This window comes from Microsporum canis, genomic scaffold, assembly GCF_000151145.1.
Source record: "Microsporum canis CBS 113480 supercont1.5 genomic scaffold, whole genome shotgun sequence".
Classification (NCBI taxonomy): Eukaryota; Fungi; Ascomycota; class Eurotiomycetes; order Onygenales; family Arthrodermataceae; genus Microsporum; species Microsporum canis.
Window position 1 is genome coordinate 2,558,572 of NW_003299165.1, and position 23,021 is coordinate 2,581,592.

The following is a 23,021-nucleotide window of genomic DNA, read 5'->3' on the forward strand; positions in this document are numbered from 1 at the left end:
ACTTACAACGCCCATCAACCCTTGAAGATATACATAGAGAATCTTCCCGCGCATCCAGATATCTGCCCCTGTAACCGGCCCAGATCTAAATGCCACCTAAGTAACATTGCACCTCAGGCTTAATCGGCATCGGGGAATATCCAAGCAAGAAAAGCATAGCACCTTACGACGTGCGTTATAGGCAATTACAAAAATATTCCCGTAGATCGTTAGCTTTGCCATTTTAAGCTGTGGGCTCCATTCAATAATCAACATATGTATGACAGACCTCGTAAACGGTAGAACGTCTCATGATTCATCTGGACCCGCAAATTCAGTTTTCGGAGTCTATGTGTGAAAAAGGAAGCCAAGTGGCAGTATTTGGAAATTCGCAGCCAAGTTGTCAGGCCAAGTGGTATTGTCTTACTGTCTCGTAGCGGCGGAATCGAAGGATGCAAAGGCTTTTCCTTATTCCAACTGGCATGTGTAACTTATATCTTAACTATATCGTTAATCATGTATGGATGTCGTACGACCGTGTCTGTGTCCAAGGACGCTGCAGGTTGAGATGCTTAACGCCCGTATGGTCAATGTGATTTTGAACTAGATGGATTGGCTCGGGCCGCGCAAACAGTTGGATCATTGACAGTTTTGCGTAACTTTGGCCAGCCTCGATTTGAAAAGATGTAGCAAGACAGGCGGGCCGGGCAAGTGACGAAGACACACCACGCACTGCATTATATTTTATTTTATTCTCAGGCTCCGGTAGATGGCATGAGGAAGTATGACACTGTTATGATTGACCGGATATCTGCTGGCTTCTTTACTTGGAGGTATATTTTCCTTGCAAAATCCCAAACCGGAGGTTAATACACAAAAGAATTTATATATCTGGGGTATTAATTCTTAATTTCACAATTAACAAGGAAGTACAGATCTTGTTTGAGAGTCTCGGGACCACAAGGGATATCATAGCGATAGTTCCAGATTCGCAGCTGAACTAGTTATCACTGCTATGCTACCCAGGTGTCTTGTTCAGGGATGTAGGTTTCAAGTAACAATGACTTAACTGGGCCTTCTTTTGGCAGTTTTGCCCCAGAGCCGGGCCACACACTCTAGGGTTAAGCGGTTATCCTGAGATCTCGCCTCGTGGCTCCTGTAATGAAGGGCCATTAGTTTGTTAGGTTTGGAATGGTTGATATTGCCACACCAGGGGTGCTTTAGACAATGGCATGTGCCAAAGAAGAGCGACTTCATGTTCTCAACCGATCTAGAATTGATTAGGATGCCATTCTAAGAAAAGTCAACGGGAAGCAGGGTGGAGGTGGCAAAATTATCAAGCAATTGTCTAAAAGCAGTGTAGTCGTAGATAAGCACATGATACAAACCAAACAGACAACCCGGTAGATTAATACTGGCAACATATCTGTCCCTGATAATTATAAAGACCACTCACCCCATACTTTTGGCCGGGGGGCATCGGAGTATCCTGGGTATCAGCGGAAAGGGTGATCGCTTGCAAGAATGTCAGGAATCGGCACCATATATCGGACAAGGAATTTGAACGGGCCTCATGGTCGATGATAAGGTCGCCTCATCATGCATGAAGGCAAATGGATATACATTCTCGAGTGAACCGATTCGGCTCATCATGGTATTAGCGAAAGCTAATTCCAAAATAACTAACAAAGAAAAGTAACAGAAGACAAGGAACTGCATTGTTGAAGACATAGTGCTCACATGTGGGTTGGATCTTAGGGCCCGAGGCTACGGATATCAAAGACCAGATTTGGTCTTGAACCTCGAAGAAGTACACCGTCGAAAGGGTCATAATGGTGTGGCCATGGATCAACCCGAACGTCCCTCACGGTTCTGTCCATCTAACATGTGGGAGATGTAAAGGAGTGCTTGAGTTACATCTCATCTAATGCTTAGACCAATCATGGGGCTTCTAGGCAGCGATGGATTACTCCATGTCGTAAGTTGCCATGAACATGAACAGGGTTGATGATTAGAGATACATGGGATTGACGAGATCCGTAAAAAGGGAGAGACAGATATAGATACTTTCATCGATCATACCTATAAAGGGCGTTTACATATAGCTAGTGGGCTATATGTCTGTATCGTTGATACATAACTGACGGTCACAGGGGAGGGCAACACACCGTAAGTATGGCATGCATAAAAGACAAACCAAGGGCTGAGTGGAAACGTAAAGCCGTGCTAGAAGCTCTCTAGAATATATGTGCCTTGCGCTAGGATAACTAGCTATCCAGGTTGTCGGGACACTTCTTTGTCCCCAAAATATAAGTAGGTGACCGAAGGCAGAATCTATCAGTTAAGACCAGCAGGAGTTATAACCTACGTTCAGCTGGGCTAATCTCAACTGCATGTACTCTGTATGTTATGTCCTTTAAAGTCGCTCTTTCCACGGACGTTGCATGCTGAATCGAACTATTTTAGTTCAATGATCTCAGTGTTGTGCCCAAAGCGACCTTTCCCGCCTCTGTAGTTTGGTACAGAGTACATGTTGGGTACATGCTCGACGCTAACAGTTATGCACAAAACCACAGTTTGTTGTTGATTAACGGCATGAGCTGGGAAATTTACATCATTTAAGCGAGGTATTGTACTCCGTAGTAGCTAAGGAGCTCACGAGGGGTTCAGCCTCAACCGTAAATTGTTCATCGAGCCCTTACGCTTTTGGTGACACCGAGGCCTGTTAAGCCATGGACTAACTCGAAGAAGGATTGTCAATTGGTGCCCAGTACGAAGTATCGTGGTAGCTTTAGATAGGGATGTTCGGATATACGGACAGATTGGCAGCGGCTCATCCACCAGTTTATACTGCACGCCCTTTGCAGAGTGGCACTACCAAGTCAGTCAACCACGCACTGGCGAAGAAGACAATGAATAGCCGGGACACAGAGGCAAAAACACACCGAACCTTGTAAAAAGGAAATGTTAAAGTGACGGACAGGCTAATAACCTCACGTAGCTGATATTTGGGCCCTTTTCTCATAGAATGGCTTTTATAGTGAAATCTGAGAGATTTTACTCTATTGGAAAATATTGATGTAACCAGATATGAGCGATTTCTCAGTGAGTGGCTGCTTGATGCATATCTGCAGGTTCTTTTCTGATGTTCAAAAGGGAGGAGAAATTATGTGTGTGTCGTTATTTTCTCTCACAAATACCATAAGTGTTGAAATTTTCGATGTTGGAAAAGACGTTGTGGATGACCCGTGACTTGACTACTTACCCAAAACGGTAAAACACCAACTTCGTCCTGGCTCACTAGGTAGAGAACTTCGAATACACGCAAAACATAAAGAGGGACAGCACCAATGCAGGCTGAATTACAGTTATGATGAAGAATAGGCGATAGAAAGAAAAAATGATTAAGATGGCTAAAAATCAGTAATGTACAACTCCAATGCCCCTCGGGTTTCTTTTAGTCCAGTCTATCAAAACAAGTCGTCAATGGAGAGAGAGAGAGAGAGAGAGGGTAAAAAAGAAAATCAAAATAACACCGTAGCCGCCCAATTTTTTTTCCAATTCCAGGTCATGCGTTGTCCCTCTCTCGGAAAGAAATGATTGTATGAAATTATGCACCTCCAGGGTTCAAAAAGAGATATCGGGTATATATTTGGCTATTCCGTGTGAGTACGGAGTAGATACGGGGCGTGTGTATGCGTGTATGGAAGAGATGGTTGATGAAATGTGCCATTTTCTGCTTCGTGCCTTGGAGCTGCCGGTTTGTAACCAAGATGGCCACCCCTTGTTCACGGCCCTCTATGGGTCCTTCCAAACTGAGCGTTGTTCGCCGTTAAAAATGGCCATCGATAAAGGTGTTGGGTTGCATGAACCTTGGTGAAAGTAGCACACACAGCGATAAGAATCCAGCATGATCGAATCTGTGTCCAGGCTAAAAATGGGCACGTCACAAAGAAGGTTGTTGTGCTGCAGCGCAGTAGCTTTGAAAATAGAAAGAAAGTGTAAAAACCCCAAGGGGAGAAAAATGGTTTGTCCTGGCCATGTGTGGGGGTGTAGTTTTGAATTGAGTAAGCAGTGCGTCCACTGCGAAAAAGGTCGTCGTTATACCGGGATGGAAGGGTTCGTCCGTTTCAAATCCAGCCGCCAGGCTAGGGAGGAGATGCAGAAAAGGGTTACCTCCAACAAGAGGTATTGTCTCGCTACCCTCAAAGGCGAGTAGGGGTTGAAGTAGGGGGGAGGGGCGAGGGCGGGAAAAGGTATGAAAAGAGGAAGAGAAGAAGAAAAAAAAAGCCGCGGTGGCCAGCCAGGGTGTTTTCTTTTCCGTGTTCCGTGCCTTGTATGGAGTAGTAGAAGAAGAAGTTATACGGAATGCCTGAGGGTCAGTGACGCGGAAACGGGAATTTCCTTATTAGGATGCCTGCATACATGGATGCTACATGGCATAACACTCAAAAGAGTGGGCCGCGATGGGGAGTTCAGGTTCATCTTGTGCAAGTCTAAGAGCAGGAAGAAGGCGGAAGTGCAAGCCATGGTTCGGTGATCGGACGGTAGGATAAATGATGGATGTTATGCTGTTGGATGTTGCGCGGAGCCGGCTGGCTGTGGAGAGAGACATTTATCATCCGGGCTAGAATTGAACCCGTATTACAGTTTCTCTTGGAGTGGCGCTGGTGGTTGACGGAGAGGGTGGGTTTTGGGGTTCGATGCGAGGATCTCGTAATTTTGTTTTTCCCGCATGCGGTCCGTATCACTGACATCGGCTCCTTCACGGGTGCCCCAAGTCGTCTGAAAGAGAGAAGGAAAAATACGTCTTTAGCAACCACCCATAATCGCAATAATAACAAAAAAGGATGGAAAAGATAATGATTAAACTTGACTTTTGGTGAGAGCAGGGAAGCTGAAACAAAGACGAAGGCAAGGGTTGCTCCGGAACGGCCCAGAAGCCATTGAGGCAAAGAAAAGATGCATCTTTTTTGACATATGGAGAAGGCGAAAAAAAAGAGATAGAAGAAGATGATGAGGATGCTTACCACGTTGAGTGTGAAGGCTGCATAGAGCTTGATGAGGCCGTGGAAGTAGCCGAAGAATATGGAAACGGGTAGCAACAAGAAGTCGGCGGGATATCGTATGTAGTGACCAAGCAACTTGATGAACTTGCTCACAAACATCCACAGCAGCAGGGCGTTGAATGCCCATGTTCGCTGCTGGGGATCCCAGGCTTCAGTTCCTTTGTAGCAGAATGCGAGAAGACATAGGTCGCCAACCAAAGCTGGTGGTGAGAGCGTTGTCAAGAACACTGCGTAGGTGCTCCACGGCTGACGGCTAAATTACCTTGTTAGCCCATATTTGCTTTTTTTTTTTTTAATTCACATATGAACAGAGATAAACACGGAAAAAAATGGGAGGAGAAGAACACTTACAACCATACCACCTGCTCTTGTACCAGAGTCGTCAGGTTACTGCGCCAGTTGCTGCGAGACCATCGTACACACTGCTTCAGGAATTGGGGGTTGTCTTCGAGGGTCGTCTGGATTTCAGCTTCGGGATGGTATTGGAAGTAGGTCTCCCAGCCGTGAGTGACCATCCATCGAGAGAGAAAATTATCGTCGTCGGCGTTCAGTTCGTAGCGTCCAAACCACCACTCCTCGTTGGTGAACCCCAGAGTGAACTCTCGGTCCTGCAGTATTTTGGTACGGTACGCAACGGTCCGACCCGACAGACAGGGCATCCCGCCATCCATATGCGTCGTAGCGGCGCAGTCGAAATTTCGACGTTCTAGATACAACGCACCCAGGAAATCCCATGCCCGCTGCATCGAGAATAGTGGTGCACCCACCCTCCTCAATCGTTGACATGTGGTTACTCCGCCGTAGATGGGATCCTTGTCGAACGGCGCCAGGATCCATTTGAGCTCTGTCTTTGGCCAGCTAACATCGTCATCTACGAATACTGTTATCTCGGTCCGTACCTCCGGAATGGCGCGAACCATCTGCCGTCTCTTGTTGGGCTTGGGGATACTGAGGAGTTGGATTCTCGTTCGGGATGCAGGCATCTTATTTAACATACGCTCTGCGTTGGCTTTGTTGGCGTCGATTGTCACCAGGAAGATCTGGTACGGCTCGTTTAGCAGAATGGTACGGATGGTCTCCTCCAGCTCCTCGCCACAGCCAGACAAAGAAGGAATAATGATGGATACATCCTGAGAAGTCAATGTTGGATTCTCTGGGGGTGGTATGGGTCGAAACGTCCATACAGCGAACAGGTTCACAACCAGTCGCAGGTACCGGTACACACTTATTGCCAATGGTAAGTTAGCAATGCACAAGACCAAAGCTGATTTGACAGGACGTATTTTCCACACTCACAATAATAGCTTGAATGCCAAAAGGTATGTAAACTCGAAGGTCATCATGATGGCTTTTTTTCTCCCCTTCTCTTCCGTGCACAAATTGCAATATCAAAAAAACTCCTTCGACTCTCTAGCTCCTGGCTGAGATATTATCTTCTTTCCTTCTGCTCTCGTTATCAGTTCAACTTTTTTTTTCCCACGGAGAAAGAGAGAAAGAAGAACAGTCGACCCTCCAGATATCTTAATCTTGAAGTTTGCAGTGACAATTCATGGGGGCCTTTGGCTACTTCTTTCTTTTTTTTTTTCCTGGAGGGAGGGGGGAGGATGTCTATGCAAGCAAAGATGGAGTAAAACCACAACACGAGCAGCAACACGAACGGGGTATAAATAAGGCACGCTCAAAGTGAAAGTGAAAGTCAGAGAAAAGAAAAGCAACAATTGAAATCGAACGGTCAAGAAAAGAGATATGCAAGCTTTCAAAAGGGAGCAGAGAGGGCGAGAAATAAGGAAGAAATGGAAGATATTAAGCAACAAGGGCCGAGGTATATATTAATTAAGGTTGACTTAACGCAAGATAGAATGAAGAAGAATAAAAATGAAGACGACGAACGGTCTGAAATAAGGACAACGATCTTTTCCAATGCAGGAGGGATTCGATTCTCCGTATACTGTGTGAAAAAAAAGAAACAGTGGATAGTCAATTAGGGTGGAACAACCCTTCAACGAGGGTTTAGGATACCATTTTTTTTTTTGCAGTGGAGAGCTTCGTATGGGTTTAAAATATTACATAGTATACTTAACTTATCTCTCAATGCAAAAAACAATATAAGAATTAAAAAAAAAAAAAAAAAATAAGGTATAGAGAGTGAGAAAAGTATCTGAAGTTCTCAATTGGTACAAGTTCATCGCCATCTAGCTCGTCTTAATTTCATATAGCTAAAAAAAAAGGGTGAAAAGAAATATACCAAAAAACAACGGCTGTCACCAAAAGGAAAAAAAAAGCTCCTGTGGCCAGTTTAAGCTTCTGTTATGCTCGAGTAAAAAGCAATTCAACTTTTCCAGAATCCTTCTTTTAAAATATATCATACTTGGGTAGACTATGTTGGCTTTTCGCTCGCTTCACCGGCTCATGATTTCCCTCTCTCACTCCCTCACTCTGCGATTTTATTTAAACTCTCCCTCTAGTTTGTGAATTTTTTTTTCCTTTTTCAGTTTTCCCTACTGTTTGATAATTTTTATGGTTCTCCGGCTCGGTGATGATGTAAAATTAACAGCTTTAAATTAACCCTTGCAAAACCTCCCTAGGTGCATGGTGTGGAGTGTTGCATGCGGCCCCTGGTCTATACGTATATAAGTACACATGAGTGGGCTTCGTACTAACTAGTTGTTTGGGAGTATAGCACGCACGATAAGGAGCAGGCTAGGTTAGAGGAGCGATCCAGGATGGTTTTTTGCCATCTTAAAAGCAGGCAGGGCTAGATATCATATGTACTTACGCAGGGATAGCGGAGGTTGCCGAGCTACTTAGATAGTAAAAGAAGAGAGAACTCCTTCATAGTAGGTGTCTTTTTGACAGTAATAACCAGGTAGATAGGGACAAGCAGGTGAGAAGAAACGGGGTTCAACAGAGTATGAAGCAGCAGGGTGGGAAATTTCAACTTGTTTCGCCCTAAACAAGGGGGGGAGCCACAGGAGTCAAAACATGCGATGGCGAATTTTAAAGGACAAACTGGAGTCACCCTCCCCCCCCTTCGGGTGATCGCCCATATACGGGAGTACTTACGAGAGAAAGATGGAAGATGGAACAGAGAGATGAACATGATCAGCATGCCCTGTGGAAGTTAACTATTTGAGCCCATCAAGCTTATATTATCGAGGTTTCCCAATCTCCAGAAAAATAAGGATCAGAAAGAAAAGGAGAGAGACAAAACTGTAGCATGATTTATATGGGGGAAGACGTTGGTAAAGCTACTCCAGTACAAAAAGAAAGTATATATAAGAGCCGTTCGTTCGATTAGAAGGGGTCCGTATCCATCGTTCGTTGGATGGCTCGCGAATCAGTCCTAGGATTGAAACTTGGATGGTACACAACAGTCGAGAATCCAAGTTGGATCCCTGATCGTTAGAGAAGGGGGTTTCCTGGAGATCCCCCAGTTGAGGCGAATCGACTTACCCCATAGTCTATTAATACTATGATGTATAAAGAGTAATACCCTATGAGTATATATATATCACTGTTCGCGTGATAGATATCCTTCCCATGTTCATAATTTTTTTCTTTTTACCTTTGACTTGCCTGTCTCCTCTTCCTCTTTTATCTTCCTCTCCCTGAGGAGCAGGAAGTCAACTCCGAATCGTGCTCCCGACATGCTTAAATCGGACGTTTCCAGCCCTGTTTGGCGGCTTTTCCTCGTACCGGCTAGCTCTACAGGAAGGATCAGCGAGGATATAAGTGGAGGGCCGTCTTTATCTGGATGGTCGAGGAAGAAGAGTAGCGCGTGTGTACCCTCTCTTTCTAGGCCATGCTTCTCCATCCTCTGAGAGGTTGGAGCGGGCAACAAAAACTTGCCAGGCGCGAGGACATAAGGATCCACTTGATGCATCGGTTTCACCAGGATATCACACATTCCTCAGCCAGCCCACTCGAAATATGCGGAGAAGCTTTTGCTGCCTACCTATAGTACCAGGCATGGGTTCTGGTCTTTCCTCTGAGAAACTAGCTGAGCTGAGCTGGCGGTTAACCATTGTTGGTCCCGGAAGGACCTGCAGAGAGCTGCTCTGATAGCATCGGCTGAGCTTGACATCATTAAACCAATCATGCAGTTCTGCCGTTATCGTAACGACTGATTGGGCATGGGGACAACGCTTCAAACGACGAACCCAAGTACCCTAGTGGCGATCTACCTTGTCGTTCATCGTCCAAACGTGAGTTGCTACAATCTCACTAGTTAGCTGGACCACACACGGCTTTTAGAAAGTTTGGGACGTGGGGGAACCAATACCAGGACCTCTCAAAGAACCCTTTGGCTTTCGGTTGTATTTTTTTTATTTCTTTTTTTCTTTCTTTTTTTTTGGACCGCTCTGTCGTTGTGGATGTGTTTATGCACAGCATGAGTCGTCGACTACGCGAGAAGGTTGACTTCATAACCCGGCCAGGGGAGGGGGGTTCGATCTGTGATATCGAGTCCTTCCTGGCGAATGCATGGTTGGTCTGCCTATCCTAATTCCTTTTGGGCATAATATATATTCGCCGATTCATGAGAATGGGTCGTGGAACCAATAGGTGAGTGTGTCTCTTACGTATGTAGGTAGCCTGTTCCCGGCAAGGCCACCAGGTATATAATAATAATATCCAAAAGGCCACCACCCCTGTTGATCCAAGGTGTGATGTGACGAAAGATTCGCGAGGGTCGAATCACTAAATCGGAAGCCATCGAGTCAATCCAAGGGCGTAGGCGGTTCTCTTTCTCTTTCCCTTTGCAAAAGGGGGATACTTTTATGTCTGATGGAGATTGGTTGTTGCTGAACATCTCGTCACTTGTGATGAAGCCCCATCATATATATATCGTCGTCTGCAATGAGTAGAGACTCGGCAGCGGCCTGCATAAACTTGCTAATAGTTACTTGTTTGCTTTTTTGCTGGAGCTTGACTAGTTAGCCATGCCATCCCATGGATGCCATTTTATTCATTCTACAGGATCTGCCCATCTCCCCCAAATTTGGCATGATCAAGCCTTGCCGATCCGAATGTGGATGCAACGGTGTGTTGTCGACACCTCTCGGTGATATATATGTGCTCCGCACTAAGTACATGTTTATATACGTGGGCTGACCTAGGGAGCGAGTCGATAGGCCACAACTCACGCGCATTATGCATCTAAGAGTGCCATCGACGACTACACAAGAACCCTACCAGCGATCATAATGTCAAGTCCCTATAGTGAAGGGGTTTATGAGTGTATATATGTTCTTCTGGCAGGCCGCATGCAGGGCCGCGAAGTCCATCCTGTGCCTCCCAATGACAACGAGTATAACCTTTCTCGCTTGATAGCAGGTCATTACGGTGTTTTTTTTAGCATGCAATATCGGTATACTATGGATACACTATGAATCCATACATGTATATATGTACCATCCCAGCAGGCTAACCTTTTGCTTTTCGCATGAGCCGACGCATAACGCCTGATAGCAGGGATTGGTCTTCCTGTGGTCAATGCTTCATGTCTCCTTCAGGCCGACCGTTGGAGCCCATAACATATTATTGCGGAGTACCGTTTTAATATTAGACTACCGATAAGTCAATGTTCAAGCCAACGGTTGTCGCTGGGGATGGTTGCCGCTTTAGGCCAGGTTGTCCGAAGAACAAGCTAAACACAAGGAAATCAGGGGTTCGGCGATCGCAAGGACTGATCGCTTTTCTCGCTGAACGAAAATTAGGGATGGTCGCCATTGCATTGGTGGGATTAATCGTGGCTTCAACCGGATCGTGTCAACGTCATATGCGCTGCTGCAGACGGACCTGGTTGCTGATATATGCCTGCATCAGCCGTCGGAGATCAATCCTGCAACCCTCACTCTGAGGCAGAGAGAAGGAAGCCAAAAAAAAAAAAAAGGGAAAAAAGGAAAAAGTATCGGTTTGGCCACATGTTATTTAGGGATCTCGCACTTGGACATGGGAAGGGTCCCTGCCAGTGAAGAGCCTTTGGAAAAAAGCAGACGCAAGGCGATGCAGGCCAGTGGAGAAGCATCAACTATAGTTACAATCTGTCTGTAACTAAGAATGGCAGATATTAACTGTTACGGATGGTTCTAGGCTGTTATCCTATGCACTGCTTCCCCCGTCGGACCCAGAAATGGGTTGTTATGGGCTGCGTCTGCTATCAACAGTTCGTTTCTTTGAGAATAACGGGACTAGACACCGAATGTGTACTCCGTACGTACATGTTTACCATCCTTGCTCTTGTCCTTTGGACCACACTATTTCGGTGCATATTTGCCCAATGGGAGCATGTCACCATTTACTTTCCTTTTTCTCCCTTTGAAGGACATCTCAGCCCTATTTGGAATAATGCGATGCTACCTTGAAGAACCTCTGGCACTTCAACCGAACCAGCATCGGCAAAGGAACTGGACAAGAGCAGGGAACGGGACACCAGCATCCATTCAGCGTGTGTCGATATAGCTATTAACCGGCAACTCATAAACCACTGGCTGCCGGTTTGCCTGTTCGGTTTCGTATACGAAATCCTGGTCCTCCCTCGCTCCCCCCTAAGATCAACTAAAAACAAGAACGACAACTCTTTTATCCTCCTTCCATTCTCTTTTGTTCTGGAAGGGCCGCTTAAGGTTGCTATACTCTTAGGTCCACCGCGGGACCCATGAATGCAAGGAACAAGCGTTATCCGCTTTTCTCACCATTTTCTTTTTTCTTTTTTTCTTTTTTTTCCCAACCTTTCTCCTTTCTTTTTCCGCTGTTCGTTGTGAGTGATCGTCCCATCGGCTTCGTTTGAGGTGAGCCAGCCTCTTTTTAATCGGTAACAGCAGTTTCGGTCGAGTTTCAACGATGTCCCGGGCCCTCTATATTCACTCTATTCAAAGTTATAATGGAGCAAAACAGCACAACGGGAAGCCGAACATCGACATAACGACCCCCGGGTTCGAAGAACGCTCCTCTGTTTTACCTATTTCGTTTTATTTCCGAAAGAACCAAGCCATGGCCGCCGAAGGTTACGGGAAAAGATGCCTCTTGATTCGCTTATTCACGCTCTCTTCTTCGTTTATCGTCACCGTTCCACGTTTCATCACTGCAAACCGCAAATAACTTCGTCATCTGAAGTGAAGCTACAAACGGCGGGCTTCCTTTCCTCCCCCCCTGGTTTCCTGCTTTATTCGACGGTTTCATCTTCGGCTCTGCACGTGTGAGCCGGTTTTGCGGCCATTGGAGTTCCTGTAGGTCGTTGGACCGACGAAACTCAAACGTGTTGTATATGTGGGCTGGTTTTGTTCTTCCTGCGACATCTGGCGAGTTCTTGCATGCTGGCCCGAAGCTCTCTCAGTTCAGAACAGAACGGTTCATTCCCGTAAAGCAATTGTATATGGGCGGTCGTTTCCCGTGGATACCATGTCCTGCATCGGAGAACTCCCTTTGCATCGGCGTTGGAGCTCTAATTTCTCCTAATGTATTAGTGGCTTGACATCAGATAATTTCTGTATACCAGCTTTTGGCGTATAGAGCCATGCACTGATGAGCCGCACGGCCTCTGTTCGCCACTATTTATATATATACGAGGTGCGACGGGGTGTTTACTCGACCCTAACTACCTACCTTTGGAGTCACATCACACATGTATATATATACCATTTCCGCCAGTATCGGATACAAGACGCCTGTCACTACCCAAGTCATGACGTTTAATTGATTGTTTCCCTAGCTTTTTTCCCTCCCTGAACATGAAATGGTGGAGGTGGTGGCCCATCGATGGCCGGACTATGCATGGTATATATATGCACGAACGGCTGACCCTTACCCCGTTTTGACAACTTGCCTTTCGTATATAGTTAATATCGGGTCAAGGAATGTGTTCGAGCTTCGTACTTTGTACACGCCGACACGTCCAGGCATCCCAGGCAACACATGAAATTTGCCCCCCCTTCGTCCTCCAAGATGGCATCCGGATGCACGTCGACGCTCCCCGAAGCATCGTCCAGAAGGTCGTGGCCCTCTTCGATGCACCGGTAATCAGGGGGACCCTCCCCATTGATCTGCAAATTGGATGATTTCTAAAGCGTAAATGCGCAATCGCATCATCCCCATTCCTCCTTCTCGCACAAGGTGGATTAGAGGCCATACATAGTTCCTGTCGGCGTTGGCTTGGGGTCAGCTTTTATTTAATTACAGCTGAAGGGATGTAATTTGCTTGATGACGTCTTTCTGGTGACCCTCCTCACACCCTTTTTCCCGCCTTCTTGCAGCTTTATCTGCTTTTTCTCGCAGCAACAAGTCTGTGGATCCTACTTCCGCCAGGCCGTCGTGGGAAGTTCGTGAAGATTGAGATCACATCTGGTTCTCCACCTCGACTGTCCTGAAGAATGGCGATTTCTCGGGAACAAGGGGCGGTCCTTATACTTGTTGATCCACGGACAAAGATTGAAAGGGAAAATATGAACAAAAGTAAACGGACAAGCTTGTCTATTCAATCGATACTCTCTGCGTGTATATTGTATGAAGGTGTCTACAGATTTCGTATTGAAGCACCGGCAGTTAGAGTTGGTGTCTGATATACCCCCAGGGGATGACCTTGATGAAAAAAAATACTATCTATAGACACGTTCATTCATAGCTATATAACAAGCTAGATATGCCATCGTAAGTTGTCTTATACACGCCTGCACAAATTTTAATTATGCTGGCTCTTTTATCCTTCTTGTCCGCCATAAAGCGATGTCAGGCCATCATCCACCGCTGCATTCCTTACTTATACGGGGTATTCCTCCCACCCTGTAACATATCGTTATAATTCAATAAAAAAGGACAGAGAGGGATTGAAACACTAACAGAGCCATCTGGTTACCTTACACAGTAACCTGATGTCTCCGGGTTTATGTAACAAGACTCCAGGTTCAGGTGTAAGCTAAGAGGTCTGTTCCTTATCTCCAGGAAAGCTTAGCTGGCTGTTAATCCTCAGATTTTGACAGTGGAGGACCTTGATCGAACAGTGTAAGACAGCTAGAAATCTGGGGTATATCATCGATGAAGGGGCCCCTGGCTTTTCCCCTAGGGTTGCGGCCAGGGGATCTAGTCGGATCGTCAGAGGCGTCGGCATTGTTTATAAATTCGATACCGGTGCCTCTGCGATTATTTCGTCAATGTGCCGGCTCACGGGTACGAGAGACGGTATATACAGGATCGTAATGACCCTCACACCCAGGTCTGTTTGAAAGTTCTGCAGAATGGTCTCGTATCCTTCTTTTCCTATGATTTTTACCCTCCATAACTTATTGATATAAGGTATCAGTACTCGATGTTAGGCCATAAAGGCGTCTGACATAGTTCTTACAACGTAAAGAAGTAGTCTCTTTTATCTCGACCAACTCCCCCATACCTTTAATTCCATCGAAGAGTTTAATGATCCTGCTCTAGTCAGGCCACTTGTAACAAAATCCATATCCAGAATAAGACCCGGAAGCGGGATTTGGGGTCATGAAGGAATGCTTCTCGCCCAGAAGGATTCAGATTGCCATTAAGGGGCTTCTTGTCTCGTAGATTGGAGGCCCCGAGCTGGCTAGTTCGTAGTTGATTGTTGTTGCAATATCCGGCCCCCTCGTTCGATATATAGATATTCGTCGTGATGCGCTTTCTAGCATGATATTGCTAGAAATGTAGGTTGCGCGCACTTGACGATAGTCAGACACTCTCCCTTGGCTATTCCGCCTGGATATATCATGAGACATCAACACTAATGATCGTTGGGTCAAATCTAAGCAGTTCCTCACTTATCATAAGTAGGTAAGCGAAAGCTCTCATGATATTAAACTGCCAGGTAAAGGTTGCTGGATCAATGTTAGTCCGTAGACTCTTTTTTTGAGATAATCGCGATGGCATTCAAAGAGTTAAATACAAAAAGAAACAGAAGACGATAGCTATATTACTAGCACAATGAAGGCCCTCCAGCGAGCAATTCCGGCTTTACGGGTTTCTCGCCTTAGCAGGGATCTGTTACAGGAAGGGCAACATGTCCGATGCGTTCACTCGTCCTATACGAAAGCTGCTGTTGCACACCCAGTGAACGTGTCTGGCCCTCCACCACAAGCTCCTGCGGGAAGCCCTCTAAAGGAGAAGAGAGCTGCCATAAAACAAGAGGCTGGGTCGGTGAGCAGCAGTAGGGCCTCTAAACCTAGTCCTCTAAGGAAGAGATTCTGGAAAGATGTTCACGTCAAAGAAGCAGCAGGTAAGATATCTATGATGTCCAAATATAATGCTCACACACATATATACAGTGATTAATTTTTGGGTTAAACAGGTGGTCATCAGATATACCTGGACAGCCGGCCGGTTCGAACTCCAGAAAAAAAGATATTAACGGTGCCTGCTTCAAAACCTCATGTGGCGCATGCGATTGCTCTGGAGTGGGATCTTCTTAAGACTGCACAGCATGCAACGAAATACCATCTCATACCGATGACATCGCTTACAGGACGGGCTGAAGATATAGCAGATGAGGACTCCCGAGGTGTCACTACGATTCGAGACGAGATAACTCGGGTTATGCTACGATATCTAGAGACCGACACACTCCTGAGCTGGGCCCCGGAGAAGGAACCAGAGTACGTTGGACGAAGTGAAGAGAAGCGGGAGACGCTGCGGGAGAAGCAGATCAAGACAGCTCAGCCTATTATTACCTCGCTGGTGTCGACCGTCTGGCCTGGCGTAGAGCTTAAGCCTACTCTCGATGCTAACAGCATCATGCCACTGCCTCAGTCGCAGGAGACGTTAGATGTCATCCGGGGCTGGCTGTCGACCCTTTCGCCTTATGACCTGGCCGGCGTTGAGCGAGCGGGAATCGCTACAAAGAGTCTTTTGGTCGGTGCTCGGGTGGTGATCGAATGGAGCGAGAACTTCCGCCACCTTCGTCCAAGCAATGCTAGCAGGACGTTTGGCATCGAGGAGGCCGCGCACGCCTCGAGCCTGGAGGTCAGATGGCAAACGGAGAACTGGGGAGAAGTCGAGGACACGCACGACGTGGAGAAGGAGGATTTGCGTCGGCAGCTGGGAAGCGTCATCTTGCTGGTAAGCGGTCGACGGTAACTGATGTTATCTGTATAATATCTATATATCAGTATTTATATACCCATTGCCGGGACAATATGTATTTTTAGAGCCACCCAACGCTATGAAGAGCTTGTCAAATGTATTTGTAAGTGCAAGAAGAGCGTGAATTTTACTACTTAACGTATGTTATTGATATTTATGATGCAACTTTCGCCAAGTCGAAGGGCAAAAAATCCCCCTTCGATATATACGATTATCACAAACTGCTGCAATGAAGCAAGGTACATGATACTACGTTTCGATACTCTACCTCTTCGAATCCAAACTTGACTGCGGCGTTCTCATGAGATCCATCCTCCTCCCTCCTTCTCCCCCCCTGCTTCTCTCTCACACACCCGATGATAATAACTATTAGTTGAACAAACCCCCTTCTCGAGCCACTGCCAGTGTCTTCCCTTTGCCCCATTTACCAAACCTCTATATATCAGTCAGGACGTAGATAAGTCCGGCATCTAAGAAAAACGTCCGCTAGCCAGGAACAGTTCAGACGCCGCCTGAGCTGGCTGTTCAGGGCAGACAGGTTGAAACGAGATGGCAGACAAGACAGAAGGGTAAGCCACAAGTGCCGTATATCCCTTCAATGCCTCTCTATTCGATCTATTTCTATATCCTCTATATTGCTGCCATTTTGTTGTTCATATTAGCTTTCCAGATCCAAGGATCGTGATTTTTGGCATTAAGAAACGCTGACATATATATCATCGCATATATAGGCATAAACGCTCCAAGAGCGCCCTCGCACTCTCCATCCTCCATCGAGACAAGTCGAAAAGTGACGATAACAAGGAGGACGTTGCGACCTCTCCTAAAAATAATGGTTCTCCTGCTTCCTCATCCTCTTCGTCTCCTCGGGAATCTCGCCACTCGCACTCAGCATCCATGATTAGCTTACGGTCTTCGAAGCGCAAGGCGGCCCAAGATAATAGCAGCAGCAACGCAAACATCAATAACTTCCCGGATATACCAGAAGGTGCCTCTCAAGAAGATATGTCGGAATCACGCCCTCAGCCATCCACTGTGGAAGCCCCCGCCACAGACAGTGTCAGCTTAGACCAGTCTGTGAGGACATTCAGGCTGTTTGAAGTTTTACGGAGTGGGGATACGAATGCTATAACTAAGGCCATCAAGGACTGTCAAGAATCGGGCGGCCAGGAGGGTGCTTCTCTCGGCACGAGCATCCTCCACTTGGCCATCCAGTGTGCCGACCCTCAGGTCGTAGAATTCGTGATGGCATCCGTTGATGATGCGGGAATCAACGCCCGTGACCGCGAAGGAAACACCCCTCTACATCTGGCCGCACAGTTAGGTCGGCTATCTGTCGTCCGAGAGCTACTGGAACGCCCTGCTATCAACGACGCAGCAACAAATTTCCAGGGGCAGACGCCGCTCGACCTTGCCCGTAGCCCCGATATCTTTCAACACCTACAACTTGCTCGATCTTTATTTGTTGAAACCAAGACCAGGGAGATACAGTCTCTGGTTGGACAAGAAGACTACGATAAACTGGAGCGTGTCTTGGTCGAACCTCGAGTTCAGGGCATGGTCGACGTAAACGGCCCCGAGCTCGTCACAGACCGTGCCACATACCTATCTGGTGGCACCCTGCTCCATGAAGCTGTGCGAAAGAAGGACACAAAATTAATACAAGTTCTTCTCATGCATGGTGCTGACCCTTTCCGGAGAGATAGGAAGGGAAAGCTTCCCCAGGATATCACCAAGGATGACCGTATACGCTCATTCGTGAAGAAGTCACCCGCAGCAGTCATGGCGCAACGTGGAATACAGGAAAGGGCCATCCTTGGGAGCAACTTCGCCCAGGGATCTGGTGAGGTCTTTATCGGAGGCAAAGACGCCAGAGAAATCAAGGGCTACCTGAAGAAGTGGACGAATTATACGACCGGATATAAACTACGATGGTTCGTTTTAGAAGATGGCGTTCTGAGCTACTATAAACACCAAGGTATGCACCTGAGCCAACTTGTTCCCAGTGCATCATGTGATGGATAGTCGATGCTAACAACATATATTCAGACGATGCTGGCTCTGCTTGTCGTGGAGCCATAAACATGCGTATTGCAAAACTAAATATGGATGCGCAGGATAAGACTCGTTTTGAGATCCTAGGGAAATCATCAGTCAAATACCATCTCAAGGCAAACCATGTCGTTGAGGCGAAGCGTTGGTTCTGGGCGCTGAATAATGCCATCCAGTGGGCAAAGGATGAGGCAAAAGAAAGCGACAAGCGACGAACCAAAGATGTCGAAGTTCTTCGGCAGGCCAGGATAGACCAGGTCGAGAGGCAAGACCACGACGCCATGAGTTTGGCCAGTGGGAAAGTGAATGACAAAACACTTGCACCTCCTCCAACGTCTTTGGGCAGCGCCGCTACTCCCAGCGGGTCAAGGTTGAGTCTACAGATTTCTCGAGGAGGAACAGATAACGGTTTCGGAGATGATGAGGCCTCAATTACTGGGCTCAACGATCCTAGCACTTCTCAATCTAACATGGCCGGAGTGATCAGCCATGTGACCACAAATACTGCTGAGGTCGATGGTGAGGATGACTATGCTGATTACACAAGCAGCCGTGAGATGCGACCTGCGTCGGACAAGGATGCCTTTAGCATTACAGCACAATCAGTTCGACTGCAGTTAGATATTTTACACAGTGTTTCGGGAGCTATAAATGCTGAGAAAGCAAAGAATCCATCAGCAGCGTTATCTGACCCTACCATCGCTCAAGGTTTAACGACTTATGAAAGAGCCGTCGACACACTGAACTCACTCATCATTGATTTACTTAAAATCACTAGAGATAGAGACGCTTACTGGCAGTATCGTTTAGACAGGGAGGCAGACGCAAGGAAGATGTGGGAAGAAAGCATGGCTCGAGTAGCCCAGGAACATGAGGAATTACAGAACAGAATGGGCCAGAGTGAAGATAAGCGACGCCGAACAAAGAAAGCTCTAAAGGAGGCTTTAGAAAACGTTTCAGTGCCAGCAAGCCGAAGGCTAAGCCAAGCTGCTCCCCCATCACAAGTGTTAATATCGGATGCCGTGGAAGTGGTCCAAAAAATCGAAGCAGACAAAAAGGCCGAGCAAGCCGAAGCACCGTCTCCTGGGCTAGCACGAAAGAAGACTGTGCTGGAGGAAATGGATTTATCGGATAGCGAGTCAAACGACGAAGATGAGTTTTTTGATGCCATAGATGCTGGCGACGTTGAAGTCGTCGTTCCACCAAAGGAAGAAAAAATAGAGGCAGGCGAAGCTAGTGCTCGGGCAAAGAAGGAAACAGAGATTGTACCTTCATTCAAAGGATATGAGGACTCTGTCAGGAAACGACTCAAAATGGACGCGGATGACCGTCCAAAAGTTTCCCTATGGGTGAGAACGGTATTCCTAGAGACCTATCGAATGTTAGCTAACACTCCCAAACTTATAGGGTATCCTGAAATCTATGATCGGAAAAGACATGACTAAAATGACACTCCCTGTATCTTTTAATGAGCCAACCTCGCTTCTACAACGTGTTGCTGAAGATATGGAATACACCGATCTTATTGACACTGCTGCTGACCGTCCTGATTCAATGGAAAGAATGGTTTATGTGGCTGCTTTTGCTGCCAGCGAGTACGCATCGACCATTGGACGCGTTGCGAAACCATTTAACCCTCTACTTGGTGAAACTTACGAGTATGCTCGACCTGACAAAGGTTATCGCTTCTTCGTCGAGCAGGTCAGCCATCATCCGCCAATTGGCGCAGCCTACGCTGAGTCACCAAGATGGGATTATTATGTGAGATTTCACCTACTTGCCTCTTGGTTATTTGCAATTTATTTCTCAAAGTACTGACTTTTTGTTTTAGGGTGAATCTGCGGTGAAATCTAAGTTCTATGGGAAATCGTTTGATATCAACCCCTTGGGAACATGGTTTTTGCGACTACGGCCCGCTTCCGGAGGAGAGGAGCTGTATACCTGGAAGAAAGTCACATCCTCCGTTATCGGCATTATTACTGGTAACCCAACAGTCGATAACTACGGCCCGATGGTCATAAAGAACTGGACCACGGGCGAAGAGTGTAGATTGGACTTTAAGCCCAGAGGCTGGACTGTCGCTTCTGCTTATCATGTGTCCGGAAAGGTCCTGGATCGGGATGGTGTACCACACTGGAGCGTGGGAGGCAGATGGAATGATAAGATCTATGCACGAAAACTCAGTGGAAGCTCCATGTCAGCTTCAGAAATTACTACAGACGGAAACTCTCCTCATGCTATGCTGATCTGGCAGAGTAACCCCAGGCCAACCGGGATACCCTTCAACTTGACGCCGTTTGTTGTTACTCTGAATGCTATCCCTGATAATCTTAAGCCTCACCTCCCTCCAACTGACACCAGATTGCGGCCGGACCAGCGTGCCATGGAAGATGGCGAGTACGATTTTGCTGCCACAGAAAAACATCGAGTCGAAGAAAAACAGCGAGCAAAGAGGAGAGAACGGGAGGCAAAAGGCGAGGAGTATAAACCAAAGTGGTTTACCAAGGGTGTTTGTGAGATCACTGGTGAGGAGTACTGGGTACATAATGGGAACTATTGGAAGTCTAGAGCTGCAGGAGACTGGGAGCGTTTGTGAAGAGATTTTCTGAAAATGTATTTATATTTTATAGATGTCTACATTATTCAGTTTTATTTTAGCCATTCCGGTATAGTTAGGCATGCCTCACTGCTACGAATGAAGTATTTAATCAACCTATCGAATATAATGTCTTCCATTTATAGGCGCAAAAGCATCTCGCCAGGCGCAAAAGCATCTCGCCCTTAGTACAATCACGTGATTAAATTTCCAAGACGCCGGGAAATATTGAATTGAACGAAGCTACTTAGCACAAACCACGAACGAACCACTTATCCAATATCACCGCCGTTGTCAATGGCGGCCGAATTTGCTTGCCGGAGGTGCGTGCAAGCACTCGGGCTAGGAATATGCCGTAATGCGGTGAGAACGCCTCCCAAGCTGAGGCAGTTCACGCGTCTCAGCCACAGATACCGAACCTATTCCACGCCATCTCGACAGAGCATCCTGCCACAGCAGGCGAATTCAAAGCTGAAAGTTTGTACGAGCCATAAAAGAGGGACTGCCTCTTTAGCTACCCCTCAAGAAGCGTCCACCAGTGAAGGATCGGAGCCGAAACGGCCACTTCTACGTCGAGATAATCTTTTCCATTCGTACAGCAATTCCCCTTCGCCGCAGATCAGGAAGCGAGCAGAATTTATCAAACAACATGCATTCTGCCCACACCCAGACCATCAACAAACCCGCGCTTCGGTGTCTCCTATTGCTACTGAAGTTAGAATGTCAGCAATCCCCAATGAGCAGAAACAGCCGCCTGCCCATGCCCAGCATGAATGTCCAGACTGTGGAGTTCCGATATATTGCTCGGAAGAGCATTGGATGGATGACTTTGAGGCACATCTCCAAGTTTGCGAAACAATTAGGCAGATCAACGAGGATGACCATGATTTGCTATCTGGACGGTTCTTCACGGAATTCGATTATCCCGGCTATCAGGCGGATGAGATTGTTGTTAATATGACAAACTGGGATACCTTCTTGTACACCAGAGAATTCGAGGCTGTCAATGATGATAGGAGCATGCGGCAGGTTACTAGATTGCTCACTTACCCAATCACAATTGCAAGCGTGTTACATGAACTCAGCCCATATAACATCTCAAAGGGAGGGAGATTAACGCCTGAGGGGTTGAAGAGCTTTAGTGGTGAGTCAATCAGCCTTCTTTTTCTTCTATATATAAGAAAATGCCCTCAAAAGTGGAAAGAGTGAAGTATGCTTCGTCTAACATAATATACATTTTAGCCTTACGTTACACGCTGCATCCCCCCAGGTCAGGCGAGGGAAGCACTATGAAGGGATTGCGTTTGAAAGCTCCTCCAGTCCGTATCTTTATACTCGGCGCGCGTGCAGAGTCATCCTTGCCGCGAGAAGTCTGGATGCAGATTTCACATCTATTTCCCCGTGCGACAATAAATTTGATCTTCATCGGACCTGAGAGCATGGCAAATCGTGATGACGAGTTCCCCCTCCCCGAACGTACAGCAAGCAATCCGTTTGGTGGAATTGTTGAAGACCGCCTTGGTGCTCAGATGAAAATAACTACTTACGTCGACTACTTCCATACCATGCACAAAGCTAATATGTTCGCGCCCTACGATCCTTACTTTGACTGTTTTATGCTTTTCCATCCTGGCCTGGGGCATCCGGCTAGTTCGCACGAGTGGGAGGAGACTCTTCCATGCTTGCTAGAGACAAAGGTGCCAATCATATGCACAGGCTACACGCAGAGTGATATGGAAAGAGATATGAACTGGGTAAAGAAGAAATGCGGCGGTGAGGCAGACATCCTTCTCGAACAAGGAGAGAATCGATTCCGGAGTTTGAGATGGGATTTGAACGACTTAGATCCGCATGATGTGTCCTGCGGTAATTGGGGAGTGTGGGCATTCAGAGGAAAGAGATACGAAGCTACATTCAAAGATTCTTGATCTCTGTATAATATTACATGTAGCATTTTATCTTGTATAGGATCTTCACTCATCCAATATCCTACAGTGGCCTTTGCCTTGTATTATAGCTAAAGATGTACAAAATAGTCAATGATGAATTCAGTCGTCTAATTCAGGATAATATACAACGCGAGACTGTAATAACCATGAACAATCTAAGAGAACAAAACAAACAGCCAACCCAGTATAAAAGAAAGTAATAGGGTATCAAAGCCAAAACATTAAAAGAAGTCATTAATAGTAGGGTGCAAAGCGCCGCCCCGGGGGGGGGGGGGGGGGGGGGGG

General features: G+C 46.7%; 6 protein-coding genes across 6 annotated transcripts; 4 read left to right on the forward strand and 2 right to left on the reverse strand.

Annotated features, from left to right (window-relative positions):
- Positions 1-4,623: 4,623 nt before the first annotated feature.
- Positions 4,624-6,391, reverse strand: MCYG_06034 (conserved hypothetical protein; the record flags this gene model as incomplete). The annotated part of the gene is made up of 4 exons (XM_002846119.1): positions 4,624-4,764; positions 5,010-5,301; positions 5,400-6,272; positions 6,345-6,391. The coding sequence occupies 4 exons, from the start codon at positions 6,389-6,391 to the stop codon at positions 4,624-4,626; spliced, it is 1,353 nt and encodes a 450-aa protein (XP_002846165.1).
- Positions 6,392-7,609: 1,218 nt separating this feature from the next.
- Positions 7,610-9,073, reverse strand: MCYG_06035 (uncharacterized protein; the record flags this gene model as incomplete). Its single annotated transcript, XM_002846120.1, has 6 exons — positions 7,610-7,668; positions 7,825-7,848; positions 8,112-8,160; positions 8,502-8,518; positions 8,745-8,921; positions 9,004-9,073. 6 exons carry the CDS (start codon positions 9,071-9,073, stop codon positions 7,610-7,612), a joined length of 396 nt encoding a protein of 131 aa, XP_002846166.1.
- Positions 9,074-13,769: 4,696 nt separating this feature from the next.
- On the forward strand, positions 13,770-14,572 carry MCYG_06036 (uncharacterized protein; the record flags this gene model as incomplete). Its single annotated transcript, XM_002846121.1, has 4 exons — positions 13,770-13,828; positions 13,909-13,954; positions 14,024-14,256; positions 14,401-14,572. The coding sequence occupies 4 exons, from the start codon at positions 13,770-13,772 to the stop codon at positions 14,570-14,572; spliced, it is 510 nt and encodes a 169-aa protein (XP_002846167.1).
- Positions 14,573-14,984: 412 nt separating this feature from the next.
- On the forward strand, positions 14,985-16,133 carry MCYG_06037 (conserved hypothetical protein; the record flags this gene model as incomplete). The annotated part of the gene is made up of 2 exons (XM_002846122.1): positions 14,985-15,276; positions 15,349-16,133. The coding sequence occupies 2 exons, from the start codon at positions 14,985-14,987 to the stop codon at positions 16,131-16,133; spliced, it is 1,077 nt and encodes a 358-aa protein (XP_002846168.1).
- Positions 16,134-16,688: 555 nt separating this feature from the next.
- MCYG_06038 (oxysterol-binding protein 1) lies at positions 16,689-20,798 on the forward strand (the record flags this gene model as incomplete). Its single annotated transcript, XM_002846123.1, has 5 exons — positions 16,689-16,708; positions 16,871-18,117; positions 18,189-19,540; positions 19,599-19,952; positions 20,023-20,798. The coding sequence occupies 5 exons, from the start codon at positions 16,689-16,691 to the stop codon at positions 20,785-20,787; spliced, it is 3,738 nt and encodes a 1,245-aa protein (XP_002846169.1).
- A 286-nt stretch (positions 20,799-21,084) lies between these two features.
- On the forward strand, positions 21,085-22,936 carry MCYG_06039 (Mss51p; the record flags this gene model as incomplete). Its single annotated transcript, XM_002846124.1, has 3 exons — positions 21,085-21,931; positions 22,030-22,653; positions 22,824-22,936. 3 exons carry the CDS (start codon positions 21,085-21,087, stop codon positions 22,934-22,936), a joined length of 1,584 nt encoding a protein of 527 aa, XP_002846170.1.
- Between the last annotated feature and the right edge of the window lie 85 nt (positions 22,937-23,021).